General features: G+C 38.4%; 2 protein-coding genes across 5 annotated transcripts in view; one reads left to right on the forward strand and one right to left on the reverse strand.

Moving 5' to 3' along the window:
* The window catches only part of LOC149851437 (F-box only protein 6-like), a 53,162-nt gene extending 38,846 nt beyond the window's left edge, over positions 1-14,316 (reverse strand). The window contains exon 1 of the mRNA XM_090000722.1: positions 13,764-14,316. Within this exon, the coding sequence (XP_089856848.1) occupies positions 13,764-13,888 (125 nt within the window). The 5' untranslated portion in view covers positions 13,889-14,316. The remainder of the gene's footprint in view (positions 1-13,763) is intronic.
* The window catches only part of LOC149851436 (protein transport protein Sec61 subunit gamma), a 72,475-nt gene extending 48,678 nt beyond the window's left edge, over positions 1-23,797 (forward strand). For 2 of the 4 annotated variants that reach the window (XR_016430982.1, XR_016430979.1), the window contains one exon: positions 8,318-8,560. The gene's annotated coding sequence lies outside the window, so the exon portion shown is untranslated. Of the gene's footprint in view, positions 1-8,317; positions 8,561-8,775; positions 8,910-23,596 lie in introns of those variants that run through there. The other 2 variants (XR_016430981.1, XR_016430980.1) reach the window with 2 other exon arrangements.
* Positions 23,798-27,168: the final 3,371 nt, after the last annotated feature.

Below are 27,168 nucleotides of genomic sequence, written 5' to 3' on the forward strand. Positions count from 1 at the left end.
AGTTTACACAGAGTGACCCGAGCGGGTCCATGGGTATGGACTCCCATGGGACGAACGATCGGACCCAAACAATGGATCCGATCGCGACTCTGGTGCCCCAGCACAAGGACGTGGTGCCCTGCGTACCTATTCAAGGTGAGCTCAGACTGGAAGCAACATTGCACAGTGCCAATGCCCCGATCCACCAACAGCAACGGGTACAGCAATAGCGAGTTGTCTCGGGTCCAAGGACTGGACCCGAGACCCAGATCCAACCAGGCATTATTAATACCCTGCCTAGGGTTTCATGAAGGACAGAGAACATTGAAATCACAGTAGCAGATCTTTTTTTTTCTTTCGGCAGTTTCTTTTCTTTTGACATTCGTTTATTCCATTGGCTTGTGTTGTTTGTTTTTACGCCCTGTTAGTTCTTCTTTCCAATTGTTTTCATCGACTGTTTAATTGAGGCTCCATTGAAATAAAGAAAACCAGACAGCACCACGTTTTGGGTGGATGTCTTTCCACTTGTTATTGCACGTTGCACAGACGGGAGGATAGTGCCAACCATTTCAGTAAACTGGATCATCGCAGCCGACCTCCCTCCACTGCATCAAAGTGGTATCAGGGCCCAGGCGTCCTCCTTCGGCAGCGGGATGGCTCAAGAGGCGAGGCATGATCCTACCGGTGGAAGAGAGCGGGAGGGAACCGTTGTTGAAGATCCGGTGTTGCGGGTGCTTGACGCAGTAGTTCAGATTCAGGAAAATCTACAGCGCATCAGCAAAGAGGTCGCGGGTTTGTCGAGACGCGTGGACGGGATCGACGAACGGCTCAGAGCCATCGAGTCATCCGGGGAAGCGCGCACGGCCTTCATGCTGAAAACGGGAGCGAAAGTGGGTGACGGTGCAGAAAATCAAGAAGTTGTCGTTGCAGCCGAAGCAGGCCAGTCGATCCCTCGTGGTCGCACCACTACCCCAAACCTGGTACTTTCCCTAACGCCGGACTCGATCACGGCTGCTACCCAGCCTCTCGGTGCCTACCAAGCCAAGCACGGGGCTCTGGCCGCGCCTCCCAGCGTTAGCTGGGGTGCGCAGGCTTGGCCTCGTGCCCCAGCACCTGTGCCACATCCTGGGTTTGGCTCGCCAGGTCCAGCATGACGTTGGGCCCGACTGCTGGCCCAGCCACGTCCGCCCGAGCAGGGACCGACCCAGGTCCCAGGGACTGTCCTTTGGGTCTCAGGGAGCGGGTCCGGGCCTTGAACCCATTTACCCGACCTACCCAGTTGGGTGTGGTTCGTGGTTCGACCCGAACCAGATCCAACCTATTAATTTTGATCCCCAATTCAGATCCCCAGTCGACACAAGCCCATATTGGACCCGAACAGAGCTCCAGTTTGAATTTGAGTCTGATCACAATCAGGCTCATAATCATTTGGATCGTGGGTCGAGTTCAAACCAAGCCTTTTATCCCCACAACTCGATCCTCGATCCAACCTACCCAAATCTGGGTCCGACGAGCAGCTTAGGAATAGACTCGATCCACATCCAATCGGGCGAATCAACCCAATATTATACCAACCAGACCCAATTCTCGACCCAGAACCAAACCATTAACTCGTCCCCGATCCAAAACCCAATACTGTATCCGACCCAACACCACTATCCTAGCCCGACCCATAACCCAAACCCATATTATTCCATTCCTACACACCTAGAGCCCGAGACCCGACTAGTCCTTCCACCTATAGCAGGACCACCTGTCATACCGGTGCCACAACGCCGGCCACAGATGGCTCCCGCCCACAGGCAAGCCAGACCGAAGCAGATTCAGCAGGGACCAACGCGACCTGAGCGCCGACCACACGTCGTTAGAGTACATCAGCAGCAGCAGCCAAGTGAGCTGAACCGCGATGATGAAGCAGTGTGGGATGATGATACTTTTTAGAATGAGTACCCCGCAAGCATGGTGGAGGCCCGTCAGCAGAGAGTACCAGAGCGCCCCTCCACGTACGGGGTGAAGCTGGAGCTTCCAGAGTTTGCAGGTCGGTTCGATGAGGAGCAATTCTTCGACTGGTTTTATGTTGTCCAGTTCTTCTTCGACTACCACGATGTCGCTGAGCACCATCGTGTCTCCCTAGCCTCTACTCGGTTGAGAGGCCTAGCACAGACATGGTGGGTTGAGCTACAGAGGTAGAGGGAGCGGTAGGGACTAGAGCGTGTACTGACTTGGGAGGAGATGCAACGGTTGATGCAGTCTAAGTTCATGCTGTCAAATCACGCTGAGAGGGCCTACAAGGAGTACCTGACCCTGTGTCAAGGCACCAGTACTGTGGCGAAGTACACTGCAGAGTTCTATCGTATTTCCTTAAGAGTGCAAATCGAGGAGACCGCCCACCAGCAAGTCACGAGGTATATTTTTGGTCTTCGTCCAGCTATTTCTGACGACTTCAGTTGTATCACAGTCGAGTCATTAGATCAGGGAAGCAGTTATGCCATAAATGTGGAGGAAAAATTGAAAAGAAGGCAGGAACATAGGACATCCCGTAATGATCAGTCCAGTCAACCCAAGTCAAGTTTCCCAACCAGAGGAGCGAGCTCCCCTGGGAAAGAAGACTCAAAGTCCACCCCTAGAGTAGACCCTAACAAGCCCGATTAGTCCGGACCCACGCACCACACCAGATCCAAAGGTAAGCCCAGTGAGTCTACTATTCGTTGTTTTAGGTGTCAAGAGTTAGGTCATGTTGCGTCCAAGTGCACCACTGTGAGCAAGAACACCCATCTCGCAGAGGGCATTGTTGAGTCAACGTCCGATAGTGAGAGCGAGGGTGAGTCGCTTGTTGAGGGGGATGACGAGATGAAAGTCGTAGAGTTCGATGGCAGCATCGAAAATTTGTTAACCATCCATCATGTTTTGACCACATCCTGAGAGTCGGCCCCGACAAAATGGTTGTGAAATAACATTTTTAGAACCCGGTGCAACTGTGAGGGGCGCGCGTGTGATGTTATCATTGATATCAGGGCGTGCGAGAATATGGTGTCTGAGAGTGTCGTGTCCACCTTGAACCTAAAAACGGAAAAATTGTCTCAACCTTATAAGATGGCATGGTTCAAGAAAGGGAACGAGGTACCTATCACCCAGCGTTGTCTAGTTTGATTCTCCATAGGGGAGCATTACCACGATGAAGTGTGGTGTGATGTGGTCCCTATGAGTGCATCTCACATCCTTTTGGGACGTCCTTGGCAGTTTGACCGTAATACCATCCACGATGGCCGTAGGAACACCTACACATTTATCTTTAAGGGTCATAAGATAGTTCTTCTTCCCACCAAGGAGACCGGGTTTCCCCGGCTCGCGGGCCTATTTTACAGGTCTTACCTTCTTGAACTGCCTGAAGATTGGCATGTTCCGCCTATCTTCCATGTGTCTGATCTATATGCTTACTGTGGAGACAACAAGTCGTCAGAGCCGACTTCTTCCCAACCAGGGGAGAATGATGCAGAGCAAGACCGGGCCCAATTTACACAGAGTGACCCGAGCGGGTCCATGGGTTTGGACTCCCATGGGACGAACGATCAGACCCAAACAATGGATCTGATCACGAGTCTGGTGCCCCAGCGCAAGGACGAGGTGCCCTACGTACCTATTCAAGGTGAGCTCAGGCTAGAAGCAACACTGCACAGTGCTAACGCCCCGATCCACCAGCAGCAACGAGTACAGCAACAACGAGTTGTCTCGGGTCCAAGGACTGGACCCGAGACCCAAATCCATCCAGGCATTATTAATACCCTGCCTAGGGTTTCGTGAAGGACAGAGAACATTGAAATCGCAGCAGCAATTCTTTTCTTTTTCTTTCGGCAGTTTCTTTTCTTTTGACATTTGTTTATTCCATTGGCTTGCGTTGTTTGTTTTTACGCCCTGTTAGTTCTTCTTTCTAATTGTTTTCATTGCTTGTTTAATTGAGGCTCCATTGAAATGAAGAAAACCAGACATCACCACATTTTGGGTGGTTGTCTTTCTACTTGTTATTGCGTGTTGCACAATTGGGAGGATAGTGCCAAACATTTCAGTAAACCGGATCGTCGCAGCCGGCCTCCCTCCACTGCATCATATTTTCATCAAGCTATTAACTCCAAAAGATGGATTCAAGCCATGAATAAAGAGATGAAAGCTTTATATCAATGTCAAACATGGACAGTTGTTCATCGACCTTCAGATAAGAATGTTGTTGGGTCGCGATGGGTTTACAAGATCAAATACAAACCAGATGGGAGTGTTGAGTGATACAAAGCTCGCCTCGTAGCAAAGGGATTCACGCAAGAATTTGGACAGGATTATGATGAAACCTTTAGTCCAGTCGTGAAAATAGGCACAATTCGCATTGTTCTTTCCTTGGCGGTAGAATATGGTTGGAGAATAAGTCAGCTAGATGTGAAGAATGTTTTTCTTCATGGAGACTTGAAAGAAGAAGTATACATGGAGCAACCGCCAGGATATACAGAAGGGGATTCAAAGAAGTATGTCTGCAAATTAAATCAAGCACTCTATGGCCTGAAACAAGCGTCTCGATCTTGGTTTGAAAGTTTTTCCCTGAAAATTCAAGGACGGTTTTTATTAATTACAATTGGATCATTCTCTTTTTATTCTTCAAGGTAAGGAGTTTACTACCTTCTTGTTGATATATGCTGATGATATAATTATTACAGGAAGTAGTGAAAACCATGTTCAAGAGACTAAAGATCTTCTGAGTCAGAAATTCAAAATGAAGGACCTTGGAGTCCTTCGATACTTTCTTGGAGTAGAGGTGGATAATCAAGAAAATAAGCTTATTTTGACCCAGCATAAATACACCTTGGATCTGTTAGAAAAGGCTGGAATGAAGGGTTGCAAACCACTTGCTACTCCTAGTGTGCTTAATCAGAAATTAAGTACACAAGATGGAGACTTGTATCATGATCTCACCAAATATCGGAGTCTAGTGGGGATGCTTCAGTATCTTACATTTACCAGGCCTGACATCACATATTCAGTCAATCAAGTCTCTCAATTCATGCATGAGCCAAGGATGGGACACATGGATGCAGTAAAAAGGATACTGAGATACCTGAAGAGTATTGTTGGAGATGGACTTTTGTACACCAAAAGCATATTCATAAATATTGCTCATGATATCATTGCTTACTCAGATGCAGACTGGGCCGAAGACCCTAATGATCGAAAGTCAGTTTCAGGTTATGGTGTTTTCATTGGCACCAATCTTGTTTTTTATAGTAGTAGAAAACAGAAGGCAGTGGCTAGATCTAGTACGGAAGCCGAATACATGCCAATGGCTGCTGCTACTGCAGAAGTAACATGGACTAGACATTTGTTAACAGAGTTAAAGGAGTCGATTGCTAATTACATTCTCCTTTGTGACAACCAAAGCGCTATTCAAATATCTCTTAATCTCATTCATCACAGCAAGACCAAGCACATTGAGATTGATCAACATTTTATCATGCAGAAGATTGAAGACAAAGAGATTGAGCCTCATTATGTTAGAGCAGAAGACCAGGTGGCTGATTTGTTCACTAAGGGGCTCACAAAATGTCGTTTTTGGTTCTTAAAGAGCAAGTTGTCCATGATTCAAAATCATGCACAACTTGAGGGGGACTATTAGACATGTGTTTGTATTTGTATTTGAGTTTGGATCCGGATCTAGACCGGATCCAATCTACATATGCATTACATGTCCAGCTTGTATTGGACATACTTGTAACTTGTTAGGGTTACTTGTAAAAACCGTGTATTAGGTTTTGTGTTTAATATTAAAAGGAAGAGGTCACGATTTTTCCAGTATGGAAAAACGTGATTAGTTGCAGCCTCATTCTCTTTCCTCTCTGCAGTTTCCTGATTATCGATTTTGGAGAAATCTAACACACCGCACCTGCACCCATGCGGGTGCGACACTTGAACATGGCCTCCTTTGTGTCAGGTGAAGTCAACCACACTGATGTCTATTTCTATCCAAAAGTAGATTCAGTTAACCCTAACCAAGTCTAGTTTTATCGATATTATATATAATTAATTAATTATATATAAATACATAAATGCACACACATATATTAGTGTGGGTCGGATTTGGGTCCAGATCCAAGATCCATGTCAGCAATGTTGTTTTATATTTTCCTTTGTCTTAAATGCCCCTCATTAGTCTTCTTTTGTATTATATGTAAACAAAGGCATTTCTGGTATGTAACTTAATATAAAGTTGTCAATATAAAAGGAATAGCAAGAGGCACGATTTCCTACATTGGGAATCATGCATATTCAGCCCCTACATGCTGATCTCTTCTTTTTCTCTCTGCAAAAAAATCAAAAACCTTAATTCTAACATGGTATCAGAGCCATGATCCGGATCAGAACTGGTGAATCTTTGTGACCTTCAAGATTTGATTTCTCTTCCTCCAAGTAACCATCTATTTCTATTCCCCCTCATTCTTTCTTCTTCCTCAAGTTTTCTTCAAATCAGCCTCTTTTCCTCAAATTTGTGTTTCTTTTTTCTCCATTATTTTGATTCATATCATTAACCTTGAATTCCATAAAACTTGCTTGTGTCTTCCTTCTTAAAAAAATTTGGGTCACATTTCTTTCTCAAACCGCATTTGGGTTTTATCCTTTAGAGATAAAAATCATTCAATCTTTTCCCTTATTCTTTGTCTCTTGTTTTCTTCCTTATTTTTTTTATTGATATCTTGCTTCCTTGATTGAATATGTTCATTTACATATCACACGATATTTTTTATATATATTGGTGGTGTGATAGTAACCCAAAATTGATGCCAATACATGGATTTGCTGGAAATATTCCTGCTGATAACTGGTAATCATTGGGTTTTGTTTTAACTCGATCTGCAAAAAAAAAAGGTTTTCTGGCTTATTTTACTTTGTGGTTTGTCGTGTGATATTGCCTTTGCTCATTATCGTTTCCTGTCCACGGTTTATCGTGTGACATTGTATTTTCTCATTATCATTTTCTACCTGTGGTTTATCGTGTGGTATTGTCCCTTTCACTTATCCCTCATGGATTCAAACTCTTCTCAAGGGTCCATCTTTGCCAATTTTCTCAATCAATTGATCTCTGAAAAAATTGAACAATTCCAACTTTCTTACCTGGAAGCGGCAAATCATTCATTTTATCAGAAGCCAGGATCTTGTTGGTCACCTAGATGGATCAGTAGTTGCTCTATATGAGTTTCTTGTGTAAAAAGTTAAAGACGACAAAGGGGTTGTCACCGCAATCAGAACAGTTAGTAATCCATATTATACCAACTGGATGAAGAAGGATCAGGCTTTAGTAGCATATATTACTTTCACTCTATCTTAGAAAGTGTTAGTGAGAATTCCAGATGACTGCAGTGTCATGGTGTTATGAAACACATTGATGCAAACTTTTCATAGGCTAAAGTCATTTTCAGATGTTCAAAAAGGAAGCATCCATTTCTATTATAGAGTACTTCAATAAAATTAAGTTCATCACAGATCAGTTAGCACTGATTGAATGCAAAAATTTTGAGAAAGACAAAATTCAGCAAGCTTTAGTCGGTTTGGGACCCGAGTTTCATGTGTTATCCACCAACTTGCAGTACGCTGGGACTATTTGTAGTTTTGATGATCTGAAGGCCAAGCTCCTTAGTTTTGAGATTTCATCGAAGGGAATGTCTGACACAGTAAGGGCTCAAGCAGATTCACATGAGGTGTTGGTTACGGGAACATTTATGAATTGTGGACATAGTAGAGGCAAAGGTTTTTATCAAGGAGGACGTGAAATACTTCCTACTCCTAATAGACCTCCCTTTGCAGGAAGAGGTAACTAATAATATTCCTACATGCTATATTTGCAAAAAGAAGGGTCATGTAAAGACAAAATGTTGATTTGGTATAGTAAGTTAGGATATTGTGGTCGAGTTTTTATTGAGAGATTAGTTTCAAATAAAATGTTACCTAAATCAGTCTTAGATCAAGAGTAGTGATAGTTTATGTCCTAATTGTCAAGTTTGCAAAAGGTGTGTACTTCCATTCAATTCATATAATAAAAGGGTTTCAAGACCTTTTGAAATTATTCACCGATGTCTTGGGGTCATCCCTACTTGTCTCTTTGTCGAGTAGTAAATATTATGTTTCATTTATCAATGATTATTCTCGTTACACTTAGATATTCTTCTTGAAACACAAATCTGAATTTTTTTATGTGTTTAAATAATTTTGTGCTTATGTTCGTACCCAATTTTCCTTGAGCATTCTAAATTTCCAGTGTAATGGTGGTGGTGAATACTCATCGAAGGAATTTATTAATTTTTTACAGAATAATGGGATTAATCGAAGAGTTTCATGCCCGCGGATATCTCAACAAAATGGCATTGCCGAAAAGAAGCATCATCATATTGTGGAGAATGCATTGTCCATGATACATGCAAGTAAGATTTCCATAATACTATGGACCGAGGCATTTCGTACAGTTGTTCATATCATAAACTGATTTCCCATGAAACTCTTGCAAAATAGTTCCCCTTCATGTTATTTGAGAATCATCCAAATTATGAGTTAAGGGTGTTTGGTTGTGTATGCTATGTTCATGTGGATAGCCAACTGAGAAACAAATTTCAGGACAAGGCTTGTATTTATCGCTTTATTGGATATACTGATAACTACAAGGGTTATCGATACTATAATCCTAAGTTAGGAAAGATCAAAATCTCTAGAAATGTTATATTTGACTAGTGTAATTTTTCTAATGATATGTGCAACAATCATGTTTTACAGGACAACAATAATATTAAAGTATATTAGCCCTAGTTGGATGATGGTTTATTTTCAGTAATGAGTAATGGAATGCAGCAGCCAAATCACAATTCTGACAATGGATTAGAGAATGATGCCCCTGAAGTCAACATAGAAGCTGATTCTGACAATGCACAGATAAACTAAAAAAAAATTTAAAGAAGAATAATCTACACAAGACACAACAAAGGTCAACAATAGTCAATCTCGAGTGATCAACAGCCACAATTAGATCAAGGTAGTCAACTTGAGCCGGCAAGAAGGTCAAACAAGGTGAGACATCCGATTAAAAGATGGGTAAGCTATAAAAATTTCAACATGGATTTTCAATGTTTTTTCACCCAGATTGAAAGGCAATAGGAACCCAAAACGTTTCAGCAAGCGGTGCAGTCCAATAGGTGGATAGAGGCCACGAATAAAGAAATTAAAGCTTTACATGAATGTCGGACTTGGGAGATAATGAAAATACCACCTGATAAAAATGTAGTTTGCTAAAAGTGGATGTATAAAATAAAATACAAACTTGATGGTACCATTGAGAGATACAAAATCAGGCTGGTAGCAAAAGGATTCACGCAGAAGTATGGACATGATTATGACGAAACTTTTAGTCCTCTTGTTAAAATAGGTACCATTCGAATTATTTTGTATTTAGCGGTTAGTCATGGATGAAAATTAAGCCAATTGGATATGAAGAATGCATTTTTGCATGGGCACCTTAAGGAAAAAGTTTATATGGAGCAGCCACTAGGATATAGTGAGGATGATCCAAAGGCTTATATTTGCAGGTTAAACAGTCATTTATGGGTTGAAACAAGCTTTGAGATCTTGGTTTGAAAGTTTTTCCCTTGTGATTCAAAGTTATGGTTTTCTTCGTTCTCCACTAGATCATTTACTCTTCATTTACAAAGGTAACAATTTTATTACTCTACTCCTTATCTATAATGATATAATTGTTACCGGCAACTTTGATAAACATATTGAGGAGGTGAAAGTTTTCTTAAATAAACGGTTTAAGATAAAGGACCTTGGATTGTTGAGATATTTTCTTGGTATAGAGGTAGATCAAAAGGATGATTCTCTCATCCTTACACAACATAAATATACGATAAAACTCCTTAATAAGACGAGGATGAGGGAATGTAGACCGGCTGCAACACTTGTCCCTATTCATCAAAGATTGAGTGCTAGTGAAGGAGAACTATACTGCGATCCGACCAGATTCAAAAGTGTGATTGGTATATTGCAATATCTCACATTTACTCGTCTGAACATTGTGTTTGTTGTCAATCAGGTGTCGCAAATCATGCATCAGCCTAGGTTGCCATACACGGAGGCTGTGAAAAAAATCCTGAGATATTTAAAGGGGACTGCAAGAAATGGTTTGTTTTATAGAAAAAAGACGGCAGATGAAGATACGATGATGGTTATGGCATATTCAAATGCTGATTGGGCTGGTGAACTTGAAGAAAGAAGATTTGTGTCTAGATATTGCATTTTTATTGGGAGGAATCTTGTCTCATGGAGTAGTAGAAAGCAAAATGTTGTAGCAAGGTCTAGTATAGAAGCAGAATATCGTTTCATGGTTGTTGTTACTGCTGAACTGACTTGGATTAGACACCTATTATATGATTTGGGAGAAATTGTACCCAAATCCTTATTGTTATGTGACAATCAAGGGGCTATCAACATTTCGATAAATCTTATTCAGCATGAGAAAACGAAACATATTGAAATTGATCAACATTTCATTCATCAAAAATTTGAAGATCAAGAGATAGAGACAAGATATGTACAAACTGAAGAACAAGTAGTTGATTTATTTGCCAAAGGTCTCATGAAGAATAAATTTTGGTATTTAAGAGGCAAGTTGTCCATGGTTGATAACCATGTTCAACTTGAGGGAGGCTATTAGCGTGGGGTCGGATCTGGGTCAGGATCCATGTCAGCAATGTTGTTTTATATTTTTCTTTGTTTTAAATGCCCCTTATTAGTCTTCTTTTGTATTATATGTAAACAAGGGCATTTCTGGTATGTAACTTAATATAGAGCTGTCAATATAAAAGGAACAACAAGAGGCACGATTTCCCACATTGAGAATCATGCATATTCAGCCCCTACAGGCTGCTGTCTTCTTTTTCTCTCTGCAAGAAATTCAGAAACCCTAATTCTAACACATAGTGTTAACTTAAAACTGTTAAAATTTATATATATACATATACCCTTCCCACACCACCACACCCAAGTTTTTTAAAGTGCCGCATCGCTGCATCCGCACCCACATCTATGTGACATAGATGCATAGTTATTACTTTCTGAATTTTTATTTGTTTCTATGAATTTTTCTACAAAAGTCCAAAAGCATGTTTAGTATTACTTATTATGTAATATATATTATATATATATGTGTGTGTGTGTTACTGTGCTTCCGTGATTTTTTTTGTGAAATGTTGAATTCATATTTTGCTGATTATATTGATACATTATGAGTAATTGAATATATGTATATATAGTGATATATATATGTAATTATGTATATTCTGTCTATTGATTATTGTTGATTGATTTTATGTTGTATACATGTTTGTTATTAATTTTAGCAGTTTGCTTAAATATTTTGTGTGTTTTTTTAAGTTTTTTTATTTGGGGCCCCGCCTAGTATTTTTAGGGGCTCACTGCCTAGCGCCTTTGACAACTAAGACCGGCAGACTTTAAAAGAGCAAAACCGGGGTTTTAAGGTTTTGAGTTTTAAAGGGCTTTTGAGGGTTGAAACCCTCATTTGTATAGAACATACTAGACAGCTTCTCATGCACCCTAGGAGTCATGAGACTGTTTTGGGGGGGCGAACTTTGCATCGAGAAGAGGGCTTTCGTGATTTCATCAAGAGTGCATTTCCTCTATTTTTTTACACAAAGAAGTGGGTTAAGGTAAAAAGAACCTTATTTCTTGCATTTATTGAGTTGATTTGGAGGAAGATGACTTCAAATGATCCCACATAGCAATGGGGCAGTCATGTAATGAGTGAAAACCGATTAAAAATCGAGTGAAACTATTGCCATACAGTTTTTTTTGGGTGATATCGCTCGGTTGAAGCATCATTTAGCCAGGACACGACAGAATGTTGCCCCATACATTGTAATTTGTAAGTATTCATAAACTCGGCCTTTTTGTTTTTTGATGAATCTTGTGGCATGTTCTTAATTGAAGGTATTACTATTTTGCATTGTTCTTGTGAGATTTGATGATTGATGATGTGTTATGTAGCTCATAGAGACATAAATGCTTCACATGTGATTTTATGGTTGTATTTTGTGCATTTCATCGTTGTTTTATGTGTTATGATTTTTTAGAATTTTTTCTGATTTTTTTTAGAATTTTTATTTTTTTAAATTTATGATTTTTTACGATATGATATGATACAATGCAATATGTATCTTATTTTGAGCCAGACCGATACGGGTTACAATACGATACGTACAACCTTGGAATAAACTAGTCAATTCGGCGACTGTAACCATAGCTTGCACACCTAGTGCCAATGATGTTGAAAAGTACCTAAACTAACAAATAAGAAGTGTAATGGTTTAATCAAGCTTTAACATTAATCCGTGTTTCAAATATCTGATTTCAAACACATTATCAACATGAAAAATGGTGCATTTGACTCAGCTTACTAAAACCTTCTTAAGATCCACTAATCCATTATGTATTTGATCAATGTCAAATGAACCATAATAAGAATCACCCCAAAAAACTGAAAAACAAAAACATCGCTGAATATAAAAAGTACCAGAATTCCTCTCCAAATTACAGTAAGTAAACAAATGAATAAATAACCAAAAACTGAACATAAATATCATTTCAATGATTCTACGAACTGTAGCATCTGACTAAATAAAATACTTTAAAAAATTTATTTTCTCAAACAAAAGGCAAGAGGCCAATGGAACCCACAGCCTAAATCAATCTCAATAACACAATCAAAAAAATAGAAAAAGACAAGATAAAACCAAAAAAAATAAAGAAAACCCATTCAACAAACCACAATAAAAGAAAACACAAAAAAACCTAAAACGAACAAATTAAGAAACGACCCGGTCCCCCACGCATAAAAAACCTAAAAAAGAAAAAGAAAAAGATCGAAACATTAACACTTTGAGGGCGTTTTCAATTAACCCATTTATCCAAAAAAACGGGATAAACCAAGAAATTGCATTAATCGAGAACACACAGCCTTCCAACTTAATTCACAATTCTGCACAAGTGTCCACATCCAAACACCCACTTAAGCGAAGCTAGGATATACACAAAAACTGAGATAAATTGGGATATATAGAGCAAAAATACAAAATACCCATTTATCCCAACTTGGTAGTCAGGCGCGGTGCATCCAAACACCACCATTAAAGTTTCTGCAACAAGCGACAAAACACAACAGAAAAGAAACCAGAAAAAACGTGGAACAAACAAACCAACAAATTAGATCAATAAGAAAAAACAAAGAAGACTAGGCACATCCAGACACCCACTTACATGGAGTTAGGACGCTCCAATTTATCCACAAAAACCCAGATAAATTGGGATATTACATGATGAAGCAGGATACAAAATCCCAACTTAGTGGGTAACCACGGATCATCCAAAACACCACCATTAAAGTATCCACAAAAATCCAGATAAATTGGGATATTACATGATGAAGCAGGATACAAAATCCCAACTTAGTGGGTAACCACGGATCATCCAAAACACCACCATTAAAGTATCCACAAAAACCCAGATAAATTGGGATATTACATGATGAAGCAGGATACAAAATCCCAACTTAGTGGGTAACCACGGATCATCCAAAACACCACCATTAAAGTTTCTGCAACACACAAGAACACCAACCAAAAAAACCAGAAAAAGAGCAGAGACAACCAAACAATTAGATCAAAGAACGCCAACAAGAGAATAAAATTGCTTGCCTTTCCGGATTGGGACAAGAATAAGGGGAGGAAGAAGGGTGCGCCGTTGGCGAGGGCCTCGAGTCGACGTCGTAGAGCTCCCAAAGGATGCGGAGGCGGAGGTGAGAGATGAGTTGCCTAAGCATGGCCAGGTTTTTTCCATTCACCTTCTTCTTCTTCCTTCTTCCTCACTGCTTGGCCTGCTGGTGGAGGAGGCCTCCTTCTCCTTCTCCTTCTCCTTCTCAACTGCTCCTCTGTGGTATTACCGGAGAGGGATATATGTTTGACCCTACTTTTGTAATTATTACGGTTTTGCCATCATCTCTGGGGATTTAGTTTCCTCTGTTTGGATATTGGAAGGGATAGAATTCTTGAATATGAGAAGGAAATTATTCTGTCGGTTGCTCTGTCTTCCAGATAAAAATAGTATCAGGCGTTAATTTCTATATTCGTGGATGTAAACGGTTCATATTCGGATCGGTTGTGGCCAATGCTTGATCCGACTAACTGGATGTTGCCTAAACGGATTCTAATTCGGATTCAGACTCCGATGGTGAAAAGCTCGTACCAAAATATGTCCTTGTAGATATCCGTCAGATTCGGCAGCAAAAACCCAAAACCTTATTATCTGCATCCAATTATAATCGAATATGATTTCAGCTTACTAAATCTGACTAAACCCAGTAGGATTTGGTTAAATATCAGATAAAATCCAATCTATTGACATCCCTACATTAGGGTTTGAGATGTGAGGTGTGGGCTGAGAATACAAGTAAAACAAGTTGATTTCGAGCTGGTTTGTTTATAGAAAAATTACATTGTTTTATAGCTAAAAGAAATAAGATTACATGTAAAACATATTTAAAATATATTTCTTACTGCCTAATGAGCTTGTACAAATCCAGCCAAGCCGAGTACCTATTATTCATATTCAGCTTGCCAAGCCTATTTTACGAGTTTTAAAGAGCGCTTACACGCCGAACATGAGCCAAGCCATGAATGGCTAGGTTTGTTTCTTAGCCCTACTCCCACCCCCCCTCTAGACAGATCTCAAATGTTCTCCCCTCTTGATATTGTTTCTCAATTTATGGATCCCAAATCTGAGTTTAGAGTGAAGTTTGTGCCACATCAACACCTCCACACCACCTCTTCAAGTTGGTACGGTGGCAAAGGCACCCTTAGTGTGCACGAATGCTTCAGATCTGAGATCCAAATGTAGCAAGTTAGCCAAAGATCAATGCATCTTTCATCAACGGATCCCAAATCCAAGTTTGAGGTTTGGGCATTTAGGTGTGCACACACACACACACACATAATCGGTTTTACCTACCATCGAGTTGAAATCTCATGATGCGAGTTATCTTAACTCAATCTAACCACTTAGATGTGCAACTACCCTTGATTTAGTGAGAATCGATGCTTGGATCATGTTTTTCTGATGTAAACACACACACACACACACATATATATATATAGGGGTGTCAACGGGTTGGGTTTACCCGGACCCCACCCGTACCAAACCCTATAGGGTCCGGGTGTGGTGATAAATAAGAAGACCTGATTAAGACTTGGGTCCAAACTCGAAGGTCCTATTATACATGGATTTGAGTATAGTTTGTGAAAATTTATACCAGACCCGGGCCCGACCCAAGTTTCAATTAAGACCCACAAATTTTCAATGTATAAATGCTAAAAATTGTATTTTATCAAGTATGGCCTAGGTCTGGTTCATGTAATTCTTATCGGGTCCAAGTATGGTTTTTCTTATGGTGGGTCCGATTAGAACCGAGTCCAGACACGGTATCATACATGAAATCTGGGGTTAGATCTAGTTCCACTGGGTCCAAACCAAACTTGACCCATTGACACCCTTGCTATGTTGAGTCCCGATATAGCGAAACACACAAGAGGGAGGTGAATTGAGTTTTAAAACTATTTTTCTTTTCACACAGACCGAAATAAGCAAATCAAGGAAAGCGATGCAAAAGCAAAAGAAATAAACAAACCACAATACAAGGTTTATAGAGGATCAACCAAACCTAGCCTACGCCATCTTGGCATTCTTGTTCAGTCCACTATACTCCTAGCTCCACAATGATAGGAACCAAATCCCCGAACTTCACGATACTAGAAACCAATAACAACGGTTTTACATCACTTGTGAAACTCAACCGTGAGCTATACCGACTCACCATAACTCAACCCAAGAGTTACAAATACAAATGGTTGAATACAATCATTAATTTACACCATACAAATGTAAACATAGCTACGTGTAAGGGTGAGTGAAACCCAATACAGAAAAGCCCCAAATAATCCTAACATTAAGCAAAAAAAATTGATGAAGATCGTTTGTTGGAAGGCTTTAGAACACTTGAAAGCTTTGATCTTGAAGAGCATGATGATTTGATTTGTTTTCACATATTCAACAACATTAAAGTAGTTCTTCATCTTCAATAAATACTTGAGAATGATCTTGATCCATTGAGAAAGTCGTTGGGCACACAAACCGAGAATTTTAAATAGATTTATGATCGTTAGAATTGCATGTTGCTCTTACATGTCAACATTTAACTTCATGTGTCGACATATATTCTCCGAATGTCAATATATCATCATCTGGGTCAACACTTCATCCATATTTTCAACTTCGTTCAAAGCTCCTTCTTTAGCATATGTCAACATTCAGATCCGAAGGTCGACATTTCAATTTTGATTGCTAGAAGGGTCGACACTTGCTTCAAGGATGTCAGACACTTTTGTGCTCAGTAGATATTCAAGTATTTTGTTGGTAGAGGTCGACAAGGCATTTGAGGATGTCTATACTTCAATATCAAGAATATACTTTTTTATTTCTTCATGAGTTGATCCTTCATCTTTACGGGTCAACACTTTGAGCTCACTTCAAACAGGCATGCACTCAGTTTGCCGAGAGTCAACATGTCATTCACGTAAGTCGACATATTTTGCCTTTCAACATGTTATTCTTTTGAACCTTGTTTATGGGCTCTTTACGTGTCGATATGTGTTTTCTAGAGGTCGATACTTAATTAGTATTTTTGTATTTTTTTATTTTTGCTTAAACACCTCATTTCAAAGTATGATCTTTTTGACACTTTTTGAAAGGATTTTTTTTCCTGAAATGTAAATGTTTTCTGCATACATAGTTAAAATCCTTGCACACTTGAGGTTTAACCATTAGTCATTTAGAGAGTTTTGTTATCATCCAAATCAGTTTAAGAGTTTAACATACTATATATACATTGAGTTGAAAATCAGATATCTTAGGGTATCTAAGGGACTAGGGTTCTTTGTACAATATTGAAAATATAGCATACCCTCATTCCTTTCTTCCTATAAATTGCTCCATCAACTTTAATATGCTTTTAATATTTTTGCTAATCTTGTAATTAATATGTTCCAACTATGAGACACTAAGAAAACTTCTCTAGTTGCTTAGTACTTCTTTTACCTTTAAATGTGCTTGTACTGCTTTAGCATGTATTGTCAATCCAAGTGTCCTCAAGTGCCAAGGTCCAAATCAGGCCTATATATGAACTAGGCCTAGTTGGTCATAATTAGATCAGGACAAGGCTCAACATAGGTGTGTCTCGACTAGCCAAGTTGTCAAATTTGGATTAAGTGACTTCTACATCGTTTCAACTAAGTACGTGGACCTAATCTTATAAATTTGTATGATTTGGATTTTTTGATGCTTTTGACTGGCAGATGATTATCATATGTAAGGTTGGGAAACCAAATGAGCAGCTTGGTCCTGCTTTTTTTTATGACAAGGAACCCTCACCAAAGGGAGGAAACCCCCCTAGGCCCCACGACCACCCTACCTTAAGTGGCCCACCTCTAAAAGCTATGAACACACCCGTGCACCCAGCTTTTAAAGAGTTTGATTGAACTCATGAAATAACTCCGCAAACTTAATATCAACAATGAGTGTTGAGCTTGGCTTGACTCTGATATACTCTTTAACTAATAACAAATATATTTGATGGCATAGAGTGTAAATGATTGAAGTGTTTGGCTTGCAAGCAATAAGTTTAGAGTTCGAATTATATTGCCCGTGGAATGTACCAACGGGAGCTCGTAGTGGTTGGTAGCTGTCAATGCAGGTTTCCTTGTGGTGGAAAGTTGCAGGTTCAAAACTCAGTGGTACGTTGAATCATAAATAACTGGTGGGGTAGGGCTAACCCCAGCGTGGCTTTTTAAAAAAAAAGCTTTGAAACAATGTATTTATTTTGCAAATGAGTTGGTTTGAGTTTGATTTAACAGGTTTTAAGCCAAAATTGTATCATTTCCAATTTTAAAATGTGTTTTTTTTTATCAAGCTAGTCGAGCCCGCTCATTCAATTGGGGTTAAACATGAGCTCGGGCTTAACTCAGCTCACCACAGGAATCAGCTGAGATTGAACACCTTCTTCCGTTCATTTACCAGCCTTATTCATGTGTACTGCCAAAATATGGGTATTGGGCTGGACTATGCTGGTTCTAAATAATTGGAAATCACCACAATCACAATTTTAGTAGTGGATATATATATATATATATATATATATATATTTCTTAGGCCCCTTTTTCGTTAGGTCTAGTTAGGCCCCTTCAAAAAACATAGTTTTAAGTATTTTTTCACGTCTAATACCTTAGATATGAAAAGTTTTATTTAGTGGATCGCCGAAATCTGACTTGTATACAGGTTTTTTCAGTGATCCAAAATCAATGGCTATGAAGGTACCAGTTTTTTTTGGCTCATAAAAACATGTTTTTTCATTGAAAAAACATGATTCAAGACTGGATTCCCACTAAATCGATCATGCTAAACACATATAATGGTTCAGATCAATCATAAAACACTTAAAACCTATAGGGCAGAATGAGAAATGAGCCCTAACATGTTCACTGTTCTCTCTTTCTCTTTCTCTTTCTCTTTCTCTCAACTGAACATATTAGGCCCCATTTTTCTTTTGCCCCATTCTGCCCTATAGGTTTTAAGTATTTTATGATAGATCTGAACCGTTAGATGTGTTTAGCATGATCAATTTAGTGGGAATCGACTCTTGGATCATGATTTTTGATGAAAAAACATATTTTTATGAAAAAAAACTTGTACATTCACATCCATTGATTTTGGATCACTTCTGTATACATGTCATATTCCAGTGATCTAAAAGTTGTTCCCACTAAATAAAACCTATATATATATATACTTTTTCGATAGGTCTCGATAGACCCCTTTAAAAATCATAGTTTTATGTATTTTTTCTTATATCTAACACCGTAGATGTGACTTGTATACAGGTTTTTTGGTGATCCAAAATCAATAGCTATGAAGGTATCAATTTTTTTCGACTCACAAAACATGTATTTTCATAAAAAAACATGATCCAAGAGTTGATTCCCACTAAATTGATCATGCTAAACACACCTAACGGTTCATATCTATCATAAAATACTTAAAACCTATAGGGAAAAATGAGAAATGGGGCCTAATATGTTCAGTTCTTTGTCTCTCTATCTCTCTCTATACTGAGAGAGTCACTTAGAATATGAGAACTAAAAATATGGGCATTTTATGTAAAAACCTTAATTTTTGAGTAATCTTCTTTCAAAAATAAGTTTAGACATTTAGGGTCAGCAAACCCTATTTTCATGGTCGAAAATGGATTCATAATAAAATTTTGATGAATTTTAATTTTTATTTCGTCGAAATCATACTTGAATTGACTTTGAAACACCCTCGGCAAATTTTGAAGGCAATTCTAAGTAATTTTGAAGCCTTGTAGGGGTATTTTTGACTCCGAGGGACATAGTCATCCCAACCTTGGTTGAACAGCCAAGTCAATTGCGTGAGACCCATATTGGTCTCATGCACTTTGACTAGGCTTTGACCAAGGTAGGGTTTTTGAAATTATTTTGTAGCGTGAGGTATTTTGAAAAGTAGAAAATTTGGTTTTAAAGTGAGAAGAGGCACTCAAAACCACCTCTTCTTGAGCCAGTGCATGTAGAGATGGATCTGCATGCATTGTCAACTCCTAACTTGTATAGTAAGCTCATCATGAGCCCACTTGAATGCTATGAACTCCCTTTGCTGCCCTCTATAGCCATTCAAAAATTAGAAAAAAAAATAACAAAAATTTTTTAACAAATCTACCTTTTCTAGGGCCAATGCATGTAGAGTTTGGTCTGCATATATTGGCAGCAATAAGCTGCTACTCCCATTTGGGAGTAGAAACTATCACCCATTCTGGCCAATCCCTTTATTGTATTAAAAAAATATTAATGAAAAAAATAGAAAAAAGAGAGGTAATGATTGAGAGAAAAGGGCGAGGAGGGGGGGTCATTTTTGCCTTAGAGAGAAGGAGGAGAGAAGGGAGATGTCCAGCCCTCCCTCCCTCTCTCTCTCTCTCTCTCTCTCTCTCTTCTTCTAGCATCAATACATTTCTGGTGTTGTTGGAATTTTCAGATCTTTGGGTGGTACAACTCACCTTTTCAGCCATAGTTGGTGTATTTGAGGAGGCCAGCCATCTAGAGAGTTAGATTGGTGGAGATTTTCGGAAACACCTAGCCTAAGGGTGAAGGCCAAGTCAACCCGGGTAGGTCGGCTCTTTTGTCTCCATTTTCTCTTGCGTTTTCCCATTATTATGAGATGATTTTCTAATTTTTCTCTTGTTTTTTCATTATATTTTTTTTTGACAATGTTAAGGAGGAGAACCGCCGAGCAGTTACACTAGAAGGTGTGTCTAGCATCGCCTATGGATTGTACTTGTCAGACTTTGCGAATCAAGGAAGGTGCCGACTCCTTTTATGCATTAGTGGCATGTGTTAGGCTTATTTCGAGTTAGGCATTATTAAAAAAAATAATGGCTGCAAAATTCATAATTTTCTCTAGCTTTATAGACTGTTTAAAATTTTGTTTTGATGAAATGTTATGCTAGATAATCTAGAAAGGAAAAATGTGTAACATACATATCTATGTATATGTAATTTTTGCTTTTAGCTTAGTTTTGCAATACTTGTTTGATTTAGACTAACTAAAGTTGGGTTAAGGAGGACAAGATTTTCACAATGTAAAAAATACTTTTAAAAGTGTTTCTGTGCAGGTCAAGCTATAAACACTAAAACTAAAATCGGATTAATCTAATTTTTTGTTTCTAATGTTCTATGATTATGTCGGTGTAACTTGGAATTCTGTCTAAGAGGACCCACTGTCAGTATTTTGGTCATAACTTTGTCATCTAAAGTTAAAAAAAATTATGATTTGACTCGTTGAAAAAATATAGAACACCTCGATAATCCTTGTATTTTATCCTTTTTCCAAATTCTGGCTTTATCACTGTCAAAAAAGTCTTGAAACAGTGAGGACAATCACTCAGGTGACTGTCCAGGGTTGTGTCAATCCAACCCACCATTTAGTCTGTATCTGAGTCTTTCGAACTCAAAAAATTCTGATGTTTATTGCGTTATGACTAACAATTTTATCTAAAAAATTTTTGTTTTACTATTTTTCAAATTTGGGCATTATCTTTGTCTAAAACATGCTGGAACAGAGAGGACAACCACTCAGGTCACTGTTCGGGGCTGTGTTAGTTCAGCCCACCATTCAGTTCGTATCTGGATTTTCCAAACTCAGAAATTTTTTATTTTCATTGCTTTGAATGACTAATAATTTTATATTAAATTTTTGTGTTTTACTATTTTTTAAATTTGGCCATTATCTTTGTCAAAAACTTCTCAGAACAGAGAGGACAACCACGCGGGTGACTGCCCAAGTCTGTGTCAGTCCAGATCACCATTTAATCTATAATTAAGTCATCCGAAATAAAAAAAATCTATTTTTGTTGTTTTGAATAGCTAACAACTATATCTCAAACTTTTGAGTTTTACCATTTTTCAAAATTTAGTGTTAACTCTATTGAAAACATGTCAGAATAGTGAGGACAGTCACTCGCGTGACTATCGAGGTCTGAGTAGTCCAACCTTCTGTTTAGTTCATTTCTGAGTAGTCTGGACTCAAAAAATTCTAATTTTATTTTGTTGGACAACTAACAAGTATATCTATAACTTTTATGTTTTGGCTATCGACAAAAAACAATCAATTTAAGCCTCATTCGAGACTGACTCTAAGTGGTCTGTCCCAAGTAGGGTAAAACCCAGGTCCACAAACAATTTTTTTAGCCTGAGCCATAACTTGACAACTATTAGTCAAAAAATTTCAAATTTTAGCTCAATACAAAGGTCATAAAATTGTCTACACTTTACATGTTAACCCCACTTGCAGAATAGATCAGCTGCTAAGTCAAAATATGGCAAGAATGTACAGCCAATCATAATTATAAAAAAAGAGAGAGAATTCTTGATTTTGTGTCGTATATGTGGATAAAAATAAATTTTTGCTATGGTGAATAATTTTGTCATGTTTGCACTTGAAATGAATATTTCTGCATGCTTGGATTCTTATATTATTTATGTATATGAATATATATATATATATATATAAAATAATGATAACAAAAAAAAATAATTAGCTTGGAAAAAATTTGAGTATGCTTTGAATAATCTATTTAGATACAAATAAGTAAATCTAGAAATGAGCATGCATTTAGCCCTTAGAGATTTAAAAAAAAAATAAAGCAATATATATATATATATATATATATATATAGCATAAAGAAAGAGGAAAGATAGAAAACTAAAAATTATATTTTTAGTTGTTCTAAAGCCTTTAACAATTAATTAGACCTAAAAAAATGTATAGAATAAAGAGGAAAAAATATTTAACCTATACATGGGCCTTGGGGGTCGTGTATGAGGTTTGGGATTCGTGAATTGTGGATTTATAAAATATCCCCAAAATTTTCTATTTTTCTAGGTATGGACCTTGGGAAACAATTTGCTCAAGTGAGAGCTTACTGGCTAGGCACAGTAACAACTCATAGAGTGCAACGAGATGTTTGCAGTATCTTGAGAAAATAAATTCTCATTGTGAAAATGCATTTTAGTGTCTTGTTTGGTAAGGCCATGAGTACCTAAATGATACTTTGAGAAATTAAGAATTTGATAATGAATCACAAATTAAAATAATCAAGTTACACATATTTTGGTTATGCTCTGAAAGATGGGGTGACTTGTCACATTGAGTAACTCTTTACTCACCTTGAGAGCGAGCTTGCACCAATCCCATGGGATTGTGTTGAGTTGCCAACAGACTCCTTTTCAGCCGGCGGTGGCGTGTCACTTTTGTGGGTCCCGCTTTTGTCACTAGGGTAAACCAGTCGTTGACCACGATGGCTTAGGGAACGAGAATTTTTTTTGTTGCAGAGGTCCACCTACCTACGCTAGCGGTAGTGCACTACGACTCTTTTTCAAGGCAAGAAACTCCTTGACGAAGGATTTTTATACCTTGGTGTTGGTGACCCGTGTTCTTGTGGGGTTTAAAATAAAATATTAAATCACTCATGAATGCACACCCCCACATCAACCGGCAAGCCTATAGCGACCCGAGGCAGTGGTGCCCTCGTGGAGATAATAATGAAGTGAAAACTAAGAAAAATTGTAATATGCATTAGTAGAGAGCAACTGATGAACTTAAATAAAGGAAAAGAAAATTTTACATGCATGCATTCAGGTTATATTCAGTTTTTGTTTGACCTCTTGAGTTAGAAGTCTTGTCGAGTCAAATCCTGCCGATTCAGGATTTGAGACCTGTAATTAGCCATAGACTTAGTTGGAGTCCAGTTTGGTTTGGTAACCTACTCATGTTTGCTATTGCGTAGTGGGTGATCCTGTTACTTACTGAGACTTGTGGTTTGTCTCACCCCTTCTTATTTTCTTTTTTTTTACAGGAAACCATAAATAGGCGGGCTTGGCGGTGACAGATGCGCATAACTGCAGTATCTTTGGAGTTGGATCATGGACCCTTCTCTTCTTGGGAGTGCTCTGTATTTTGAGATTTCATAAAAAATATAATTGAATATAATTTTGTGAAACTCGATATTAGTTCACTCCTTGAATTTTGTAATCAGTGATGAATGAATGAATATAATGAATTTTTTATAAAAATGTCTATTCTTCCTTAGTGCTAGAAAATATTTGCAAAAAAAAAGGTGGTTGAGAAAATATTTAAAAGAAATAAAATATTTGATTTTTTTTGTATGCTCTATTTAAAAAAAGGTGCTCAATTTTTCATAAAATTTTAAGGTGGGTCTCACATTTTCAACAATTTTTTTTGCAAATTCAACCATGTGGATATGCTTGGCACGATGAATTTGCTATGAATCATTTACTGAATCATGCATTTTTTTATGAAAAATGTGATTTTTGAATGCTTGAATATTTATGAAGATTTTGAGCCATTGATTTTAAAGGCTTAAAAAAAATCTTGTTTATGCATCAAAATTGAATTATTCAAGAGCGGGTTCTTATAAAACCAAGCATATAGATCACATCTGTATGGTTAGATTCAATAGAAAAGAACAAAAAAAATAATGATAATCACGGTTCACACATTATTTCTGATATTTCAGTTCTCTCTCTCTCTCTCTCACACACACACACACATATATATATATATATATATATATATATATATATATATACATATATATATAGAGAGAGAGTAACTAGAATATGAGAACTGGAATATGACAGTTAGAATATGAGAACTAGAAATATGGGTATGTCCAACACTTTTTGTGCAAATCCAACCATGTGGATGTGATTGGCATAGTGAATTTGCTAGGAATCAACCATTGGATCATGTATTTTCGATAAAAATGTGGTTTTTGAATCTTGAATATTTATGAAGATTATGAGCCATTGATTTTAAGACCTTAAAAAATCATATTTATGCATCAAATTAGGATGATTCAAGAGCAGGTTCTTATAAATCCAATCATGTAGATCACATCCATACTGTTAGATTCAAGAGAAAAGGACAAAAAAAGCAATAAAATTTGTGCTCCACGCATTTTTTCTCATAATTCTAGTGATTATATATATTGCATGTGAGGCCCAAGCTAGTCTTATGAGATTATTATAGTTGAACCTTACCTCTACTGCTCTACACCAATAAGTAGGTGCACCTAATGTATTTTATCATCCCTATTGGTGGAAATACATAGCAATGAGGGACATCATGAAATTGATGTTAGTGATTTTTCTTTGGGTATTGAGCAGCATCATGAACTCTTGAACAATGTCGTTAAAATAGGTTCATCAGGTGAATCGGTTTCTTTAAAAAAATAAAAAATCCAATTGAATCGGCCTGACTTTTCACCATCAAATGACACGTGTTATTTGAAAATTAAAAAACACTATATTAAAAATTTTACCAGCGTAAAAAAATTTTTAAAAATTGAATTGAACCGACTCTTTTAGAATCGTTGTTAGGCCCATTCAGTCTGAATCGGCCGATTCAGACCCATTTTTAACAACATTGCTCTTGACGCTTGTGTAGGTGAAACTTCTATGCCACTCTGTGTCCTCGGGTTTGGTTTACTAGATCTAAACCCTTATTGAGGTCTATGAATGGGGCAGATCCGGATCCAACAATCCAGAGGTCTAGGAATGGGTTAGTTCTGGATCAAACACTGGCAGTTTTAGAATAGAACTTACTAGAAAGATGATACAGAAAGATCCATGTGAATATGATCAAGTTTTAAAACATGATTCTGGATCTGGGTGTGGATCGAATTAGATAGAGCAGAAAAAGCGAGAGGGTCGTTTTAGCTTTAGGGTTAGAAATTATGAATATATATATATATATATATATATATATATATATATATATATATATAAGGGAGTTATAGAGAATTCTATTAAATTATTAAAGGTATTTTAGTCATTTTTACTAACGGGGTGAGACGGGGAAAAGCGTAAGTCCATCCCCACCTCCATCCCCGCATGGGTTTTGATTTTTAACCTCCATCCCTGCCTCCATTCCTGTTTCATGTTCTCCATCACCAGTCCAAACGGGGTGAGGCGGGGTGGGGCCCTGTTTCCCCCGGTCCACTGCCATCCCTAGTTAGGCAGACCCTGCCAGTGCCAGTTATACAACTATACCATTGGGTTTTGGACCTGCAACGTCCCAACACAAGGTGACGTGCACCAGCTGCTCCTTCCAAACAAGCGGAGCCCCGGTTGGTATCCAGATTGGTTAAATTCTTTTAATGGAACTTGGATAGAAATTTTGCCCCAATCATCAGTCCTACAAAACAAGGATGTTGGTTCTGGGTAGGGTCCAAACCAATCCATATTCGAGCCTGGATCCATTTAACTATGATACAGATCCACTCACTTTTTGGCAATACAACCAAGGTTGAAGGGCAAAGTCTGGTGGGTAGTTGGTTCATCAATCTTACATGGATTGAACAGCTAACGTCATAGCCATAACGTACTAATATATGCAACTGGTCAAGAACCGAACTGGCTGTCCAGTACTGGCCTGTCCTTGGACAGAACAAGCCTGCCCAATAAGAAACAAGCCTGGCTGGTAAACCGGCTGGGCCTAGGTAGTGCCAAAATAAAATTTCAATGTAGCACAGTTCAGCTTGACCTGTTTATTGGTCAGGCTTAAAAGGCCTGACGCAACCCACTCTGGTCCGGGGCAAATCTGACACGATTTTGTTCGGGCTTTGGGTTGCTTGAATCTGGGTCAGGCACGCCCAGCGTCGACTCGGTCCAGCCTGGCCCGACCCGATCCCAGCTTTACACAGAACTGTGATCTGTGGCTATTGTTTGCTTCAGTCACCAAGACTTGCCAGCCATCACTGTAATGATCTACTAGGGCCCTTGGACTGTTGCCGTACGTGCCACATAATATCATGTTTGATCTTTATGTCAAGCTTGACAAACACTTCTAAGTTGCAAACGGATAGGATCCTTGTGATCATGTGGTTTCAGGTGTGGGTCCAAGGAGCTTATATCTGGATTCAAATGAGCCTGACTCTAATATGAGCTATAGTCAGGGCTGGGAAACGAGACGAGCAGTTCACTGTTAGGCTTGTCATAGCTCATGAAAATCCAGGCTCAGCTTGAAATTTGAGTTTCAGCAAGCCGAGTTATGAGCCAGCTTGTAATGAGCTTGGGCTGGGTTTGGCTCGTGCCGCCTAGCCCGAACAACCCAAACTCGGCTCGAGTTAATTTGAGGTTGTTTGTAAATATCCAAAAGTTTTTGTAGCTCTATCTTATGTTTTGTCTTTGAGACTTACATCAAATTATTTGACAAGCTAAAAAATTTTAGTCTTTGCGTTTGCCTATGCCCATATCCAAGTCTAGGGCTTTGACTTTGGCTTTGTTTGGATTGGGTTGGGTTGGGTTGGGTTGGATTTTGATTCAAAACTCAATTATCCATTTTGATCATGATTATTTTGTTGGAGGTCAAATGAGACCAAGGGTACAACTCTTATGAAGAGTT

The sequence above is a fragment of the Nuphar pumila genome, chromosome 1 (genome assembly GCF_984573655.1).
Source record: "Nuphar pumila chromosome 1, dmNupPumi1.hap1.1, whole genome shotgun sequence".
Lineage (NCBI taxonomy): Eukaryota > Viridiplantae > Streptophyta > Magnoliopsida > Nymphaeales > Nymphaeaceae > Nuphar > Nuphar pumila.